Here is a 17624-nt window from a genome sequence, read left to right on the forward strand (position 1 = left end):
TACAGATTTGAATTGAGTCATTTTTTGAACGATCCCTCTTACAGCCAATTAGCTCATATGAGCTTCTTCATTGACCACTTAACTGCTAATTTAACTGCTTATTTGGTCATAATGTAAATACTGGGTTAATACCTTCCATTTGAATGGGTGAGAGAAGTCACAATCGTAGTGGCCTCTTAAAATACAAAGTTTTTTTTTCAATATGACCGATTTGAGAACAGCGTGTCATGACAATTTCGTCGCTCAGACGGAGGTCTCGATTCTGTCAATTTCTTTCAGCAGATGAATAAGATAAATCCGAGTTCACATACCTTTTTCAGCATAGTTTCTTCTTCGTAACGTTAGGACTCTATCATACGTCGTCTTTCTGTCCAGAATAAACACCCCTTACCTCCAAAACACCTTGTGAGCTGCTGAGCGTAGATTATAAAATATGGGTTGTAGCGTTGTTCACAAGATGTCGCTCCATCTCGCGACACCCCGACCTACTATATTGTTAATATGTTGAAATACCATTAGTGTCAATTGTTTGCCATTAAAGCTACACTGACGGGGCGGTCTCCAGACTGTACTGATATACTCAGTCACAGTTTTATTCAAATAAAAAAATACGAACAGAAAAAAAATCTTGCAGCCCGTTTTAAGATATCCCCCACTTCTTATGTCACAACGGTAATAAGGACGGACAATGCCGACACGAAGGTTACGATCCGAAATGCGATGAATTTTGATATTTGGTTTGCAAATTTACCCCTATAATTTTACCAAACGTCCTTTAGCTCAGTGGTTCCCAAACTTTTTTGACCATCGCCCCCCTAAAGTAGTTTATGCAACTTCATCGCCCCCCGGCACTACAAAAAAATATACAGTCAGAAACGAATATATTACAGACCAAATAAGAAGACAAATAATAGTTTATGGTGTTTTTTAATGAAATAGATGAGCTTGGTGTTCTTCAGCGAGTTATTTATTATATCTAAAATTACCCCGTTTACTGATGGAAAGGTGATTTCGTTGTTTTAATAGCAATAGTAGCACGGCTGAAAACCCCTTTTTCACCATATAATAGATCGAAAATGAAAGAATCCAGGGTTCTACCACCTCAAAAACCGCCGTGTACTCTTGCCTTATAGCATTTCACTTTCTAAATTCACCCCATTTCACATTAAAATAATAAAAACAAAGTTAATTTTCCCAAACTTATAATAATGATTTTCGTACATCTCATTCATTCGTACAGCCTGATGACCTGCACCAAAATATTTCGGAAAAATTCATCCCTGATTCCTCATCCTATCACGGCCTCCAGTCCGATCACCATTCCACAATTAACCAGCCATTTGTTTTTGATTCATTGACTCGGATGTGGAAGAAGCCGTGACTGACTATCGGCTACGGCCCAGGGGTCGGCAAGTTTTATGTCGCTCGCAGAACAAAATTCAGGGTTGCTAGTCTTTTGCGGGTCGCATATATTTTTTGGAAGTTAAAAACGGAACAGCACGCAAAAACTGCGACAATTCGTGAACTCAACTCAGTCGTCTTATTAAAAAAATATTACAATGATATTTAATGTGACACTGTCTCGTTGCTGCATCACGCTGGATAGCTTTACGACGCCAAGATTGAAACATTTTCTAAATGGGCACCACCAAACCCACTTCTTTGCTTGTTCTTTGTAATGTTCATTTTCGAAAATAATGATTTGCACAAATATGTACTTCCAAACATCGAAGTGAATATTTTCGCATGATTTGTGAAATTTTGATAAATATTTTCTCTCTAAGAAGATACATTCTTACAAAAATTAAGCAGTGATGAATCTCTCGATTAGAATATGAATTTTATTTTCTTATTGCTTCGCAATATATTCGAATATTTACTGCGCTATTGAACCCCTGCACTCAGCATCAATTTTTCTGCGTGTTTTCATTTGTCTAATTATAATTACATTGTAGGCTCGTTAAACGAGTGGCTGTTCACTAGATTGTTAGGATATAGTATAATTTAGTCTAAACGTGTCTCACGATAAATTCTGTTACGTAAAAAAATGTAATTTACTCCTCGAGCGTAGATTATATATGAAAAATTTTCATCGTCAAAACCGCCGTTTGGATATTTCCCCGGGCATAGACTTCCTTGTTTACTTCGTGACATTGGCCAATCAGCAAGATGCAAAAAAAGGGAACAATGCCCCCTTTCGCATCCGCTCAGGCGCTCAGACACTCTCACTCAGACAGATTTTCAGGCGTGGTCGTGAACACTACCTCATTTTCGCATTTTTGAATTATATTCGTTAGTTTTTAGTTGTTTTTCGGAAATTTAAATATAAATCAAATAAGTCAATGATTACTTTGCCTTTCCATGAGTTTCAGTTTAAATACAGCAATCAAAAATTAGTGTAGAAATAGCTGTGATAGACTAGGCTAAAATTCTTTATCGGTACTTTTAAAAAACAGATTGTTGAATGGTGTGTATTAGAATGATAGTTTGAAACAAATACCCCGTTTTAAAGGCAACAACTCGCGAAACCACTCTTAAAATAAGCCCCGAAACTTTTAAAATGGTAAAGTATGGGAAGAATTTTCCGCAGTCAAAGGTCGGGGAAAGGTCCATTCAGTGAATCGTCCAGGGCCAGATTATTTTACTCCGGCCGTATTTTGCCGACCACTGGGATACGCAAACTACCTTACCTTACTGCGAAGACGAGACCAGAAATCCATTCGCGTGTGAATATCGCCCACATGATTCAAGCCTGCCAATGCACACAGAGTACAGAATTAAGTGCGCCGAACATAAAACAGGTTTCGCGAAATCGCCCCCCTATCGCCCCCTTAGACTTTTTCGCCCCCCTCTGTATCGTTTTCGCCCACTGGGGGGCGATATCGCCCACTTTGGGAATCACTGGTTTAGCTGATGATCACGCGATACTGACCCTGTTTATCTGACTGAGCGTGCAATTCTGCAAGAAAAAATAAAAGAATAAAAATAAACATCGATGTCCACGGTGATGCGACATGCGAGGCACTGGGAACTGGGGAAATATAGCTCACTAAAATTAGGATGATGACCAAATCTTAGTGGCTTGAAAAATAAAACATCAAAACGCGACTCATGATTTCAGTGTTCACAAATTTCAGCAAAAGGAACGTGAAAATTAACAAAACGTAGAATTTTCGAATAATTTTTAACAAAACTATTCTAATGCCAAATGCCATAAAAAAGACTAGTTTATAATAACAGCAACCAAATCGTAATTATAACTCAGACGTTACTATGTTTTAACCCATACCTATAATTATATAAATAGGTATCTGTACAAAATTTTGAAATATACAAAGACAAAAACCATCTGTAGTACCATTCTTCTGGACCACCGCAAGTGAAACGTTCAAAACAGAAAAAACGACTCAAATAGATTTCCAGCTAACATGGGTGGCGCACGATTTTTCACTAAATGTGTCACACAATATATCAAAATATAGTATATTACAATTTTATAGAAGTTCTAGGAAATACCTACAGATGTTCCACGTCAGATTGCGGTTTCACGATTATGTTTAATGATAAGAAATTCAACAAAATATAAATCAGTGAGCACGTATTTGGTTTTATGATGAGTTTTTTGCAACAATACGATCTCTTAAATAACGTAAGATTTGTAAACAGTAGGAAGTCTGCTAATGTTATTCCTAAAGCATGCTTCATTCATCTTGGCGTAATAGATAGGTATTTGAAAAGAAAACTGAAAGCTTAAAATCACAAGAAACTGTGTAAAATATCCTTGTTGTGTCTCTTCACTATTTTCTCACTTTGACAAAACTATACGATTAAGATATTTTACTTCCTCACGCTTTGATTCTCGTAATAACCCAGCTTCACTTTTGAACAATAAGTTTTGTTACTATTATTATCACTTTATTATTCTTTATCTAAAAGTCGATATCGGAATTTCGATCTTCACCCAAACTTGGAATGCTAATTCTGTTTGTTTATAGTTGCTCATTCAATACAACAGCACAGTATAGACTCAAAAATTGATAATATAGGTACTTACCTAATAGCAAGTCACAATATTTCAAATATAAAATCGTCGATCGTATATGGGCCGACGAGCCGCTTATTTTGCTTACAATTTCATACATTACACGAGTAATCAATCGAAGCGCTCAATACCTAAAGTTTATTGGGAAATAAAATTTAAAAAGCAAAAGTATCTCGAACATTCAAAACCACAGACGAGAAAACACTACTTCGTACAAAGACGTACAGTGTAAGAACTTTATGAAAGCCTATAAAATATTGAAGACGTCTCAGATGTGTTTACTGTCATAAAATGTAAAAAGAAACAGTTGGTTAAACTAGTATTTGGTGAATTCAGTTCTAGAAAACTTCTACAACGCTTAACAATCATCAATGGGTTCTATAATGTGTGGTGCATTTGCTACATTGGAGTTGCATTTCTTTTCTTAGAATTTTGTACACAAGCATTCGCCGGGCGAGATATATGTTATAATACAACAAAATAAAATACCTACTGTGTTAAATCGTGAGCTTTTCGATATAAAAAACTGTGAAATACTAGCTGTCTTTGTTTCTTTCTATACGTCCAACTACTCGAAGTACTTGAAATTTAAGGGTGAAAATTGATAGTAGTTTTGTAAAATTAATACTACAGATCAAAAATTTCTTCATCACTAAATTGTTATTCCTCGTTATAGTTGCATTTGCATAAAGGTGGGTTACAGCATGGAGCATCGTTGGTATATGGTTTGTCAATTTCTGATTCTACGGCCAATATACTCGCATTGTGAGCTTGTACCTGTTGAACAACCAATTTTAACACTTTCTGATATCTTCACTTTCTGGATCCAACGGAAATGATTCCTGGGGATCTTTCTCGATGTCATATATGAGTGGTATATCTTGCTTCGAAGCTTTAGTTACTATATCGTAAATTGCATCTTGAACAATTGAACTGGTATAGTCGCAACGAATCATTTCATCAAGTTTCTCCATAATATCCACTGAATTAAATATCCAAATTATTTTCTACTCATACAACATTTCAGATACGATGTTATTAGCATTTGTACGAAAGAGTGTGGACATAAAAAATCGAATCCACAAATCGATTTCAATTGTTCAATACTTCGAGATGATAAAAGCCCATTACCTTTTTTTCTCTGGGCGTATGAGAACCGATATTTCACCTAAAACTTTGCTGTTATATTTGAATTAAACAGGAACATTTCAACGTGCTTGGCCGCGGATTGACTAGGATCGACGACGCGGGCCGCAAACCAACAAATTAGGTACAAAATTGATATTTAAGACAGCATAAAAACTCTCGTCCGTTAGTCGTGCGCAAAAAGCTGATTTGTTAACTTTCATTTTTTTTTAAATTGCTGCTAATTATTTCACAAGCCTTCAACATAAACTATATAATAAAGCTTCCTTCAACGAAATGACGCAAGGATTTCGTAATCATCTCACTTACGGCAAAGCTTGCTTTCACAAGTCTTGTTTGCTCTTCACAAGTTTTGATGATTACATATGAGAAAAAAAATTGTTGTTTCATCAGTGAAAATTTTAATGGCGATACCTTTTCGTGACGAATTGTTTTACTATAGATATGGTATTTTCCCTGTGTAATGAGCCGTAATATCGTCGGATGTTGTATCATGTTCGAACAGCGATAATTGCGCAACATATGAAACACTGAACCTTGTTATTATAATTTCACACAAAACACAGATCCTCCCATTTCTCATATACTCTCAATATTCTGTGCTCTTCCAAACATTCACGCTCCATGGATGCATGCACATATGCAGAATTAATGGATCATAACTGCACACTTCAAGTTCAATGATCTGACCGAAACTTGTTTATTTCGTCACAATAAGAACCAAATGAAAATTATTGAATTTACAGTTTAACTATTAATAAAATATGAACACGATCAAACTCATAGTTGACATCGTACTATTTTAGTTTTTTTGGGGAAAAATCTAAATCACGACGCGGGCCGCAAAAAATTGCTTTGAGGGTCGCATGCGGCCCGCGGGCCGCGTGTTGGAGACCCCTGGACTATGTCATTATTGATATAAATGCTAGATATATATTGATATAAATACTATAATTCAATGACATTAATTTCCGTATCTTACCTGCCAATCGGAATTTATAAAAATGAATTTTGTACTGTTGATGCCTGGCGGCTGTTAGTACGCCGCTATGGTAAAAGAACAAGGTTTCATCATTAGATTCTGATTTAAGTCCTTTGATAACTTCATCATTCACGTGGCCATCTATGGTTAAATTATGACGTTCGATGTAGTTGGAACCTATATTGTTTTTGCATTTTTTAGTAAGATGAATGAAAAATAATTAAGTTAAAAACAATTCAGTTAAAATTAAAAATTAATTGCATGCACTAAATTCTGAATCTATATTATTATTATACTGATTATTTAAAACAATATTTTGTCCGAAGTAAAAATTAGGTTTTCAACTTTTGAATTACCTGCTATTTTTAAAACAGTTGGGAAGATGTCCAATGAACTAAGAACAGCGTCACTAACAATACCAGGCTTTATAGTTCCAGGCCACCAAGCCACGGCTGGTATTCGAATTCCTCCTTCCCACGTGCTTGTTTTCCCGCCTCGAAATACGCCAGGAGATCCACCGTCTCCACATCCGTCCAACTTGGGTCCGTGATCAGATAGAAAAATTACTAGGGTTCGTTGCTCCATTTTCAGATCAATCAGTTGGTCCATAATTTCATTAATTGAAGATCCCATTTCATTGACCATATCACCATATATTCCTTGAAATTAAATGAAATAATATGCATTTGCTCAAGCGGCCTTTCCCGCTCAAAATTATTACAACTTTGATTGTTTTTATACCAATAAAACTGAAGTGTAAATGAGAGTGCTTACAAATTATACATGGTGTCTCAAAAGTAAGTATACACTTCAAATGTTGATTTGTCTTTCAGTTACTCATCCTAGAGCTATCATTTCTTCAGAAAACATAGTATGGATAACTGATCACCTTTCCATCAGTAAATGGGGTAATTTTAGATATATATAATAAAAAACTCGCTGAAGAACACCAAGATCATCTATCTCATTAAAAAACACTATAAACTATGATTTGTCTTCTTATTTGGTCTGTAATATATTCGTTTCTGACTTTATATTTTTTTGTAGTGCAGGGGGGGCGATGAAGTTGTATAAACTACTTTAGGAGGGCGATGGTCAAAAAAGAACCACTGACCTACGTGATATTATTTTCAAGGCTGTTGTGTTGGAGGATGTGCAAATGAGGTATTTAAAAAAGGCGGCCGGTAGCCTACATAAAATCAAATGAATATCAATGATCTGTCACCACTTATACAAATGTCCACATACAAAATACTATACCGCACAACAAGAGTTTAAAATGCCAAAGCAGGTGTAAACTAATGCCAATCATGAACAAGATCGAAAAATATTTAATGAAAAAAGGCGGAGGACGACATACGAGTGAGTCCCAGGCTGACCTACGGTTGTCTCGGATTTTGCTGACAACCACAGCGTGATAAGATAGAACGCCGTGTAAACGTGCTGGCTTCGTTTAAAACTGGAAACGGATGTAATTCACGCGAATGTCTGTGTGGTTCATTAAAATAGAAGTGAGTTGATAAGATATATTTCGTTAACCGTCACCTCCTGGTGACACAACAATAAAAAAAAGTTAAACAATTGCGAAATGAATGATAACATTATACATACTGTTGTCACCTTAATTTGAGAGGATCATTACACTTGGTATATCGATTAAAAAAACGCAGGTAGTTTCAAAACGGTTTTGTAGCTGTAAGACGATAAAAGGCAAGTAAAGAAAGAAGGATAAAAGTAAAGCTGAACATAGGATTGGATCGGTGCTTCACAAACGGTGAGGTGCGCCCCTCATAGGGGGCGTAGACAATTTTTAAGGTGGCGTGAAGCGAATTAAGAGAAAAAAGATTTGTTAGATTTGATCTTGCCTGCTTTATTCGGAATATTTACATTTCTTATTTTGTCAGCAAAAAACAACTACTTACGTTCCGTCCACGCATTTTCAACGTGTTTTTGAATAAAACATACTTTCGCCTTACTATCTGTTATTGTTAGCTAGTTCTTTTTGAGGTGAACTTTAGAACCACTGGATTAGATTGGTTAGCTTGATAAAATTATTTAGAGGCTTGAATTTGTTTTGTAGTTTTTATGCCGTCCCAATCGCTTTACCGCTGGTTGCGTTGGTTTTTTACGCAATTTCTCTTCTGCCATCATACGACATCATGCGACATCATGGCGACGTCTTTCGCGACAACTTGGCGCCGAGTAATCACACTTTTCGCTTTTTCGGTTCCGAATCATCGCGAATGCGCTCCATCAGACTCCCAAAATTCAGAAAGCTAAAAATTTGCACGCGTGTTTTTTTTTGTTCTGCATGCTTTTCCTGATTAATATGACCTGCACGACGCGACGCTGCAGAGTTACGTGTTGCAGAAACATCTTCGAGGCCTCGTTTGCAATCTTATATTGGAACAAAAAAGCAGCAAAATTTTCACTGGAGTTGATTTTGTTTGTACATGATTTGACATGTACATGTTTTTTATGCGAGATGTTTTATGTGCGCCTGTCTTACGCATAATGGGTGCCCAACAGCACTGCATTTCATTACGCAAATATATGATATATATTTTAAATGTTCCACCCATTTCAACTTTTGGCCGGCACATTATTTGATAGTTTTACTTTGTGTGAAGTGTTTTTAAGTGTGTCTTGTTTTATCTAGAAGCACCGACATTGCGATATATTACGCAAATATATGTTATTCTTTTCTGTTCCGGTCATTTCATTTCTTGCCAGTCCGCGAGTACACTTAATTTAATTTTACGGGTCCGCCAGGGTAGAAAGGTTGGAAATCACTGGTTTAAAACACATTCCCCAGTTTACAGGCGCCCACTTGCGAAATCACCCATAAAATGAGCACTAAAAATTTTGCGAAAGTAAAGCATAGAAAGAATTTTTGCGGCAGTGTCTTCGATGTAAAAAAAGAATGCACAATGAACCATAGTATGTTTAACCGGAACGTGATAAATCTTAGTTTGCAGGTTATTTTTCTTTAAAAGAGCCGCATGAAATCGTGGCAAGAGGCATTCGCATGCGTGTCGCGGGTTGGCCGCCCCTGGTCTACGACAATGCAATAATCGAGATCAATTATTCCCAATGAATCAGATGTTTCTTTAAAATACCAAATTCATTTTTATTTTTTCTGACCTTTGCCCTCATTACATTTTAGCTCAAAATTAGATTTTTTATTGTATGTGAACAAAAATCATAATGTAACTCTACTGAGTAAAAAAATCGCATATACATTATATCTTCTCTACAAAAAAGGCAAAGTTTTCATAAAATCATTTTAATTTCGATGATTTAGATTAGCTATATTCAACTGCAGGGTTTAATTTATCACTGGAGAGGAGGATTTTGCCTGCATGTATAGTGAATTTTGCAAGTGAGAAAGTACAAGTTTGCCACCTAACAGTTCATAACTTTGTTGGAATTGTAGCGCCCTTTGTTGCGAGAAAATGCGTCATGCTGAAACTGAGCCCAGTGCCAAGCTTAACACGATCACAAATACGATACCTTTTATCGGGAAACATTTCCGTAAGACTGAAAACGTATGCTCCAGAGATTAGCAAAGTATGGAAATAGTTGACATGTGATTAATTAATGTTTTCCAATTTTGAATATTCGTATATTTGTTAAGATATATAATACGACGACAAGAATCAAGTACAGATAGAACTGTTGAGTATATGTTTCGAAGACTGATGAATATATGGAAACATCTATGAAAGAATGATTAGAATTAGCAAAATGAAACCAATCAGAAAGTTCAAATGACATATGTGGCATAAAGGAGATTAGGAGAGTTATTTTAGGGCAATATTCCTGATACGGGGTTTCTATATTAATTAATTCGATTATTTCAGGAAATTTCTGCTTCAATACATCAAAGTTCCAAAGCCGTACGTTATTAGTGATTAAAATTTTATAGGTTCGAATATGAATTGTATTTAAATTTGTGGGTAGAACGTTTGATATGAAAATTATCTTTCGGTCATTGACTGTACTAGGGGCTAGGGCTGGTAATTTCAGTGAAAACACTTTAGGGTGGAATTAACCCGTGAACCGCAGCATGGCGTTTGACATAATAAGTTAGAATTTTAGTTGGTAACGCCATGATGGTTCGAAGTAATATCGCGTGATCTTACCCTAGTATTGCTCGAAATTATTCACGGATCGAGATAGTTTCATAGTCGCTCTACTGCAAGGGATATGCAGCGTACTTTTAGTAAAACCTGATTTCATTATTAAATGTCATTTATGTGACAAAACTTCCAGTGTTCGATGTACAACTTCTACTTTGATATATCATAAGGAACAGGATCAACTGCGATCGGGAGGTATAAGCTCTATCAGCTTGTCAGATTGTGTTCAACACGACCGGAAATATTATTTCCGGTCGAAAGCGTTCGTCCCTACTTCCTGAAAAATATCGATATGCTAATATATCTTTGTGGCAGTATGCGCACTTTTTTAAATGACATTGAATAAACGCTTTTGCAATAAAATCGTGAACAATATATTTTGACCGGAAACTGATTCGAAAAATTATCATTTTCAAACTTTCATAATCAGCAATACTAGTACTTTTGTTTTTTACATTATTGGGTGCTACCCAATAAAGTTGTACAAGTAAGTACGAAGTTGTACTGGTAAAAGTTACAAGTATTATGAACTACTTCCAATAGTTTGTTTTGCATTTATGTCAGCATATAAATAATTGTGCCTGAAGTGATCTATAACAGGGGTGGCAACACGTCTCGAGCAGTCGATCGCGTCTGATGTTGAGTGAATTTTATTGGAATACCCTCCAAAATTGCCTCGAACCAGTTGTGTGTTTTACAACAGGAAGAATACTTTACAGTACTTTACACGCGCAAAATACAATATACACATACAGTATTTGAGTCTGGGAAAGCCCGATAAAGCATATTACGTAACGAATGCAAGTTTTTCCGCTGCCGAGGTTTAAAAATTAAGTGACGAATATCGCGTGTCTAGACTGACAAACGTTCCTACAATAACTTCTGCAGTATACGAAAGTCATTGTCTCACTCCAAGAGTAGAGTGATAAATTTTATTTGCAATGGTAGCATCGGCATCAATATGCCCAATTTGTTCTAATTTTAAGCAAGCGAAGAATCGTATTTCGAGAAAATTGTAAATCAGATACTGAAGTTTGAGCAGTCATGAAACATTCATGATTTAAGAATATTTATTTTTCGCTGTTCGGATAATACATGAATACTTGGCAAGGTTTCTTGAAAAATTTTTAACACCACTAAAAATTAACGCTTATATCTGAATTGTATGATTTGAATAAATCTTAATTAAATAAATGATGAAACATTTACTCTGGGTACAATTAAATAATCAAATCAACAACTTGAATGGAAAATAAAAAATGCAAATTTTGTGTCCATTTGAATAATAATGTCCCAACAAAGCCTTCTTATTGACAGCGGTATGTGCGTGTGTGCAGTTTGTTTGCTTTTATTCAGTACCCATTCGTTTTTGTTTATGACCTTATTACCGATCAGTCGATCGCGATCTATTTTGAAGATTTTAGTCGATCGCGGTCGAAAGCAGGTTGGCCACCCCTGATCTATATCATTGTGATTGAAATTGAATTTGGTTTATCTTAACGCTTTATTTAGAATTATCGACGGTCTTGAATAGTATTCATAATATAAATAAACGTCACAACATTCCCCGAGTATGAATCTGAAAAATATTTTTATTCGGTATTTTCTGGTGTCTATCCAGCTGGCGTATGTTACATCATCTGAGCAGGAAAAACAGCAACAAAAAAATGATAGATATCAAGTTTTCACAACAGGTGATTCATGTCATTTACCTCATTTTAGAACGGACAATATTATAGATATTTGTTTCATCAGGTTGTAGAAATTGAATGCACACTCCAATATCTCTTACTCACACCATTAGATCAATTTGTATATTGTTGCAAAATAAATTAAAATAAACAAAAAGCCCAAAGTGCTATATTGCATTTGATCAATCATAAATTTAGTTTATCTTTATCTGTATTTTTAGGCATTCAGGGTAATATCGTTGGAGAAGTTACGTCGGAAGCGGGAATTTTTTGGGGAATCCCATTCAGTCAACCACCGGTAGGTAATTACAGATGGAAGAAGCCAAGACCATGGAGAAGGTTCACAGACAACTTCTGGAACGCTACGTATAAAAGACCTGGCTGTCCCCAAGATTGCCCATATAAGAGAGGACGCAAATACCTGTGTGTTTTTGAGGTAAATTATGTATTTGTACTTTTCATACTGCATTCGCAATTGTTGAAAATTTCGCCAGATAGTATATTTTTTATGGCGTAATCGAGTTTCTTGAGTTTGTGCGGGATCGGGATTCTAATAGGCTATAATGCTATTTCTTGAGTATTATTAAAATTATAATTATTTGAGATATTCGTCAAATAATGGGATTCTTCAGTACTTTAAATATTGACTGCGTGATGACGCCATGCTTTGCGGACTATCAATCTATAGATTTGTATATGGCATTTTATTGAAATCTAACTTGCAAACTCTCTGAACACTGCACCAAGAAACAAAATTTAATTTTGCGAAAATATTTCGTCACAAATAAAAAAATGCGATTAATATTCTAGACATCGGAAGATTGTCTATACTTGAATATTTGGATACCAAGAAGAATACTTGTCAAGAGGGATAACTCTACCAATATGAAAGGAGATCATTACATTATAAACAACGATATTAAAAACAACAGAAACAAATCATTAGCAGTGATGGTGTATTTTCACGGCGGAAATTTTTTACATGGCTCTAGTTCACAAATTATATACGACGGTCGATTTCTGGCACATAGAGGAGATGTCATTGTTGTAACAGCTAATTACAGGTAATTGTTACGAGTTTTTCTGTCTGACTTTATCCTGCAAAAGCGTGGTCAAATTATGGTGTTTTAAACTATCAGATAAAATAGCCTTACAAAAAAGTAAGAAATAACTGAATATTCACACGTCACTATGGCTTGAAAAATCATGGCATACCATGTTGTCAACAAAAATATACACCCGAAATCGGCGGATGAGGGATTCACATACTGCAACAATTGAATGTGAATGTGATGAATATTGTGATTAGATAGATCAGGATTGGGCAAATCACGGCCCGCGGGCCGGATCCGGGCCACCGAAGTGTTTCATCCGGCCCATCTCTAATGCCTGCTGAAATTACGACTGTAATTTTTTTGAATATTAATTTCCGTTCAAAATATTGATGAATATGACGAATTTTTGTCCAAAATACATACCACAATTTTCCTTGTTTTATCCATACCTGAAAATAATGGGCAAAAAGGGCCACATATACCTCGAACTTACTCATTCGGAATATTTGCGTCGTTCTAAAACTCTGGCGTCTCTCCCAAGACTAGAGTTTAGGCCCGGAAATTAAGTTTTTTTTAGAAAGCTTCAAGGACTTTTTTGCAATGCCGCAACACATGTGTTTTCATTCTGTTCAGTACATCAATTTTAGGACTTAAATCTGATTCTTCTGTGTACACTCACGTCACCTGCTAACATTCCAGTGTTATTCAATGAATCTCTTGCAGCAAATACCTATTGAAATACATCAGTGAAACGAAAAGGCAGGCGATTGTTATCGACGCCTGTTATTTGTAATTAAACTATTTTTCATTAATACTTTCATCTTGAGTTTTAAACATCCGACCCAGTAATCATGTCTATTATCTGTAAGTGGCCCACTTAGAAAAGTAATTGCCCACCTCTGGGATATATAGATAAAGCCTATCCCGCGCGTAACACAGTTAAAATTTTGTGCTCATTACTCAAATCTAATGATCTATAACACAAAATTGTTACTGCGTGTCAAATGTCTGGAACCTGAGTTATAGGGGCCTATGATAACGTACAACAAGAATACATTTTTATGAAAAAATTTATTCATTCTCCTTAATATTAAATGTAACGATGCATGTCATAAAAAAATAACTATACCCTTTTGTGCTACAGACTGGGGCCCCTTGGATATCTTGTGCAAGGAGAAGGGGATGATGCAGCTGTTGGTAACTACGGGGCTTGGGACATCATTATGGCTCTGAAGTGGGTCCAGCGTAATATTCAGTATTTTGGAGGAAATCCAAATAAGGTATTCAATAGTTTTACATTTTATTGGCAGATTTGTTTATTTGAAAAAAACTTGTCGCTGATTGAACAACTTATTCATTGTATGACTGTATTTAACTAACGAATCCGATAATAAATAACCCTGGTTTATGGTAGTTGCACCCACTGATGTTATCACAAAGCAACTGTCAATGACATTCTGGTTTTCACAGGTAACAGCTTGCGGACAAAGTGCCGGAGCTGAAGTCATTGGCATTTTATTGACCACGTCATATGGTGATGGGCTTTTTCATCAAGTTATAATGGAGAGCAATCCTCTATCTGTTCCATATAGGAATATGTCTTCTGCAAAAGAATTTGGATCACAATTCGCTATAAAAGCAGGTTGTAATCCTCATGATATGAAATGTCTTCGAAATACGTGAGTATTTTAAGATATTTCAGTAAGATATTTAGTAATTTATATTTTGAAGAAAAATTGTAATAACGATGTATTTATTATTTCAGAAATGTTTCGAAAATAGTAAAGGCTTCTGTTGGAGTGCCGTTCGATTTATTCAGCTCAGAAAGTATACTACTGCAAGCTCAACAATGGAGTCCTGTCATTGACGGCATCTTGTTGTATGAAAATCCAATAAGTATATTTCAGCGGGTAACTATTTTCCTTAAAACTTAATGAATATGAAATAAAGTGAATGCGAATTATTAAAAAAAAAACATCCAAGAACAAGTCAACATTTTATAAGGTAGAATGAAAGGAAGCTGTCGGTGTATTACTCACGGAGGAATAGTTTAAAACAAGTTTAAAAGTACCAACAGTTTTAAAGATAACTTTAAACACAACTATGATTCGTTATTCTTCAGGAGTTGCTTTTCCCATTCAACTTTTTTTTTTAATTTTCAGGGCGATTTCCGAAAGGTTCCCATGATTATAGGAGGAAATACTCATGATGGATTTCAATATGTCAAACTTATATTCTCAAGCAAGGTTTCGCAGTTTGTTTATCAATTGGCTATTGATGCGATACTTCGCGAAAGAGCAAATGCATTGTTGGATATATACCCACCTAATGTAAGTTAATTATCTGAGCTGTTCCTGCTGTCGTATAGTTGTTAAATACTGAACCTAGCCATATTTTCGTTTTATTAAATTTGCCTGTTATGCTCTCCTGAAACCATAGATCAAAACTCTTCAATGTTATATCAGTCAGTGCAATCCGTCTTGGTTAGTTTGAATAATATAACCTTACCTAATTCAGTTTGATGTTTACGAATTATTAGGTAGATTGAATATAAAGTAATATTACAGGATTTGTTGACTTAGCGCCAAAATCAATGACAATATTATCGTAGCTTAAATTGAGATAAAACAGTATGCAAAAATAAAATAAAAATGATAGTAAACATAGCCAAACATTTGTTTCACTTCAGTGCTGCGACAACACAAATGAAGTAAATGACATTATAGCGGATTATGTGTTTCAATGTCCTGCAAGATTGTTCTCCCATGTTGCGAGTAAAGATTCTTGGTTCTACGTGTATAATGGAACATTACCCTTCAAGGTAACTTGTAGTAAACAAAACGTCAATAAAATTTGCTGATTATGTGTTCATGACAAATCAAAGAAGCGGGTAAAATATAGGACAGTATGAGTCTTGTTGCATATTATATAAATATAACCTAAAATGAAGGTTCTCGTCCATTGTTTACATACCCGATTCAGCTTTACGTACAGTACTTTAAATAAATTTAACATGAACGAATTTATACCAATTCACAGTCAGTGTGGGCATTCGAAGAATGTCGTGATAGAGCTTGCCACGGGGCGGAAATCGCCTCAGTATTTGACCCATCGCCGATGATGCCAGATTATAATGAACCAGAATTGCAATATAAACTTGCCCATCGTGTACAATACTATTGGAGTAATATGGCTAAGCATGGGAATCCTAACGGAAAACATGAAGAGGTAATAGATTGTAAAATGTTATCATTCACCAATGATATTTTAAATACTGAAAACATCCAACATTACATTATCGTTAGTATAGAATGATCCTACAAAATAAGTAAGTATTGGAACACAGCATGCATGTTCATTCAGTCTACAAATAAATTTTTGTTTTGTGATAAATTTTCACGATTATTTTTCTTCGAGTCCAAAATTGATTAGCACTTTTCTATTATTTCTACGGATGCATAATGTATTTTCATTCATTCAATTAACCTCTTTCTAATGCATTCAGAATGAAGCTGTAGTGAAGGAATATGACATAATAAACTGGGACAGATTTCAAGAAGACGATGAACCAGATTACAAATCCATTCTATTTACAGATCGAGGAGAAAGAATTGAAACAAATTCAATGAAAAGTAAATGCAACGTCTGGGATGAATTGAATATATACGCCATGTTATGATATATACAAATATACATATATTATTCGTTGAATTTATACGATAGAATGTTTTATATATATATATGTTGTCATATTGATTAAATATATTTTGACTCAACTTTACTCGCATATAAACAAGATATTCTTTGTTATCTTTTAGTATATATATATATATTAAATCAAGTACTCAAATACAGATTTGAATTGAGTCATTTTTTGAACGGTCCCTCTTACAGCCAATTAGCTCATATGAGCTTCTTCAATGACCACTTAACTGCTAATTTAACTGCTTATTTGGTCATAATGTAAATACTGGGTTAATATCTTTTATTTGAATGGGTGAGAGAAGTCACAATCGTAGTGGCCTTTTAAAATACAAAGTTTTTTTTCAATATGACCGATTTGAGAACAGCGTGTCATGACAATTTCGTCGCTCGGACGGAGGTCTCGATTCTGTCAATTTCTTTCAGCAGATGAATAAGATAAATCCGAGTTCACATACCTTTTTCAGCAAAGTTTCTTCTTCGTAACGTTAGGACTCTATCATACGTCGTCTTTCTGTCCAGAATAAACACCCCTCACCCCCAAAACACCTTGTGAGCTGCTGAGCGTAGATTATAAAATATGGGCTGTAGCGTTGTTCACAAGATGTCGCTCCATCTCGCGACACCCCGACCTACTATATTGTTAATATGTTGAAATACCATTAGTGTCAATTGTTTGCCATTAAAGCTACACTGACGGGGCGGTCTCCAGACTGTACTGATATACTCAGTCACCACTTTTCGAAAATTTTTATTCAAATAAAAAAAATACGAACAGAAAAAAAATCTTGCAGCCCGTTTTAAGATATCTTCCACTTCTTATGCCACAACGGTAATAAGGACGGGCAATGCCGACACGAAGGT

General features: G+C 35.3%; 2 protein-coding genes across 3 annotated transcripts; one reads left to right on the plus strand and one right to left on the minus strand.

The window, feature by feature from the left end:
• Positions 1–5928: 5928 nt before the first annotated feature.
• Positions 5929–6815, minus strand: LOC144428221 (arylsulfatase-like). Its single transcript, XM_078117142.1, has 3 exons — positions 6527–6815; positions 6171–6347; positions 5929–5939 (listed from the first exon to the last, which is right to left on the minus strand). The coding sequence occupies exons 1-3, from the start codon at positions 6813–6815 to the stop codon at positions 5929–5931; spliced, it is 477 nt and encodes a 158-aa protein (XP_077973268.1).
• A 4991-nt stretch (positions 6816–11806) lies between these two features.
• On the plus strand, positions 11807–16914 carry LOC144411682 (crystal protein-like). 2 transcript variants are annotated; one of them, XM_078117181.1, is made up of 10 exons: positions 11807–12006; positions 12225–12439; positions 12814–13067; positions 14203–14338; positions 14529–14737; positions 14824–14968; positions 15221–15388; positions 15748–15879; positions 16098–16286; positions 16564–16914. In XM_078117181.1, exons 1-10 carry the CDS (start codon positions 11886–11888, stop codon positions 16735–16737), a joined length of 1743 nt encoding a protein of 580 aa, XP_077973307.1. In that variant the 5' UTR covers positions 11807–11885; the 3' UTR covers positions 16738–16914. The 2 variants fall into 2 exon arrangements, with proteins under 2 accessions (XP_077973307.1, XP_077973308.1); XM_078117182.1 differs by having other exon boundaries at positions 16655–16914.
• The last annotated feature ends 710 nt before the right edge of the window (positions 16915–17624 follow it).

Source organism: Styela clava, chromosome 10 (genome assembly GCF_964204865.1).
Source record: "Styela clava chromosome 10, kaStyClav1.hap1.2, whole genome shotgun sequence".
In the NCBI taxonomy this organism is placed as follows: domain Eukaryota; kingdom Metazoa; phylum Chordata; class Ascidiacea; order Stolidobranchia; family Styelidae; genus Styela; species Styela clava.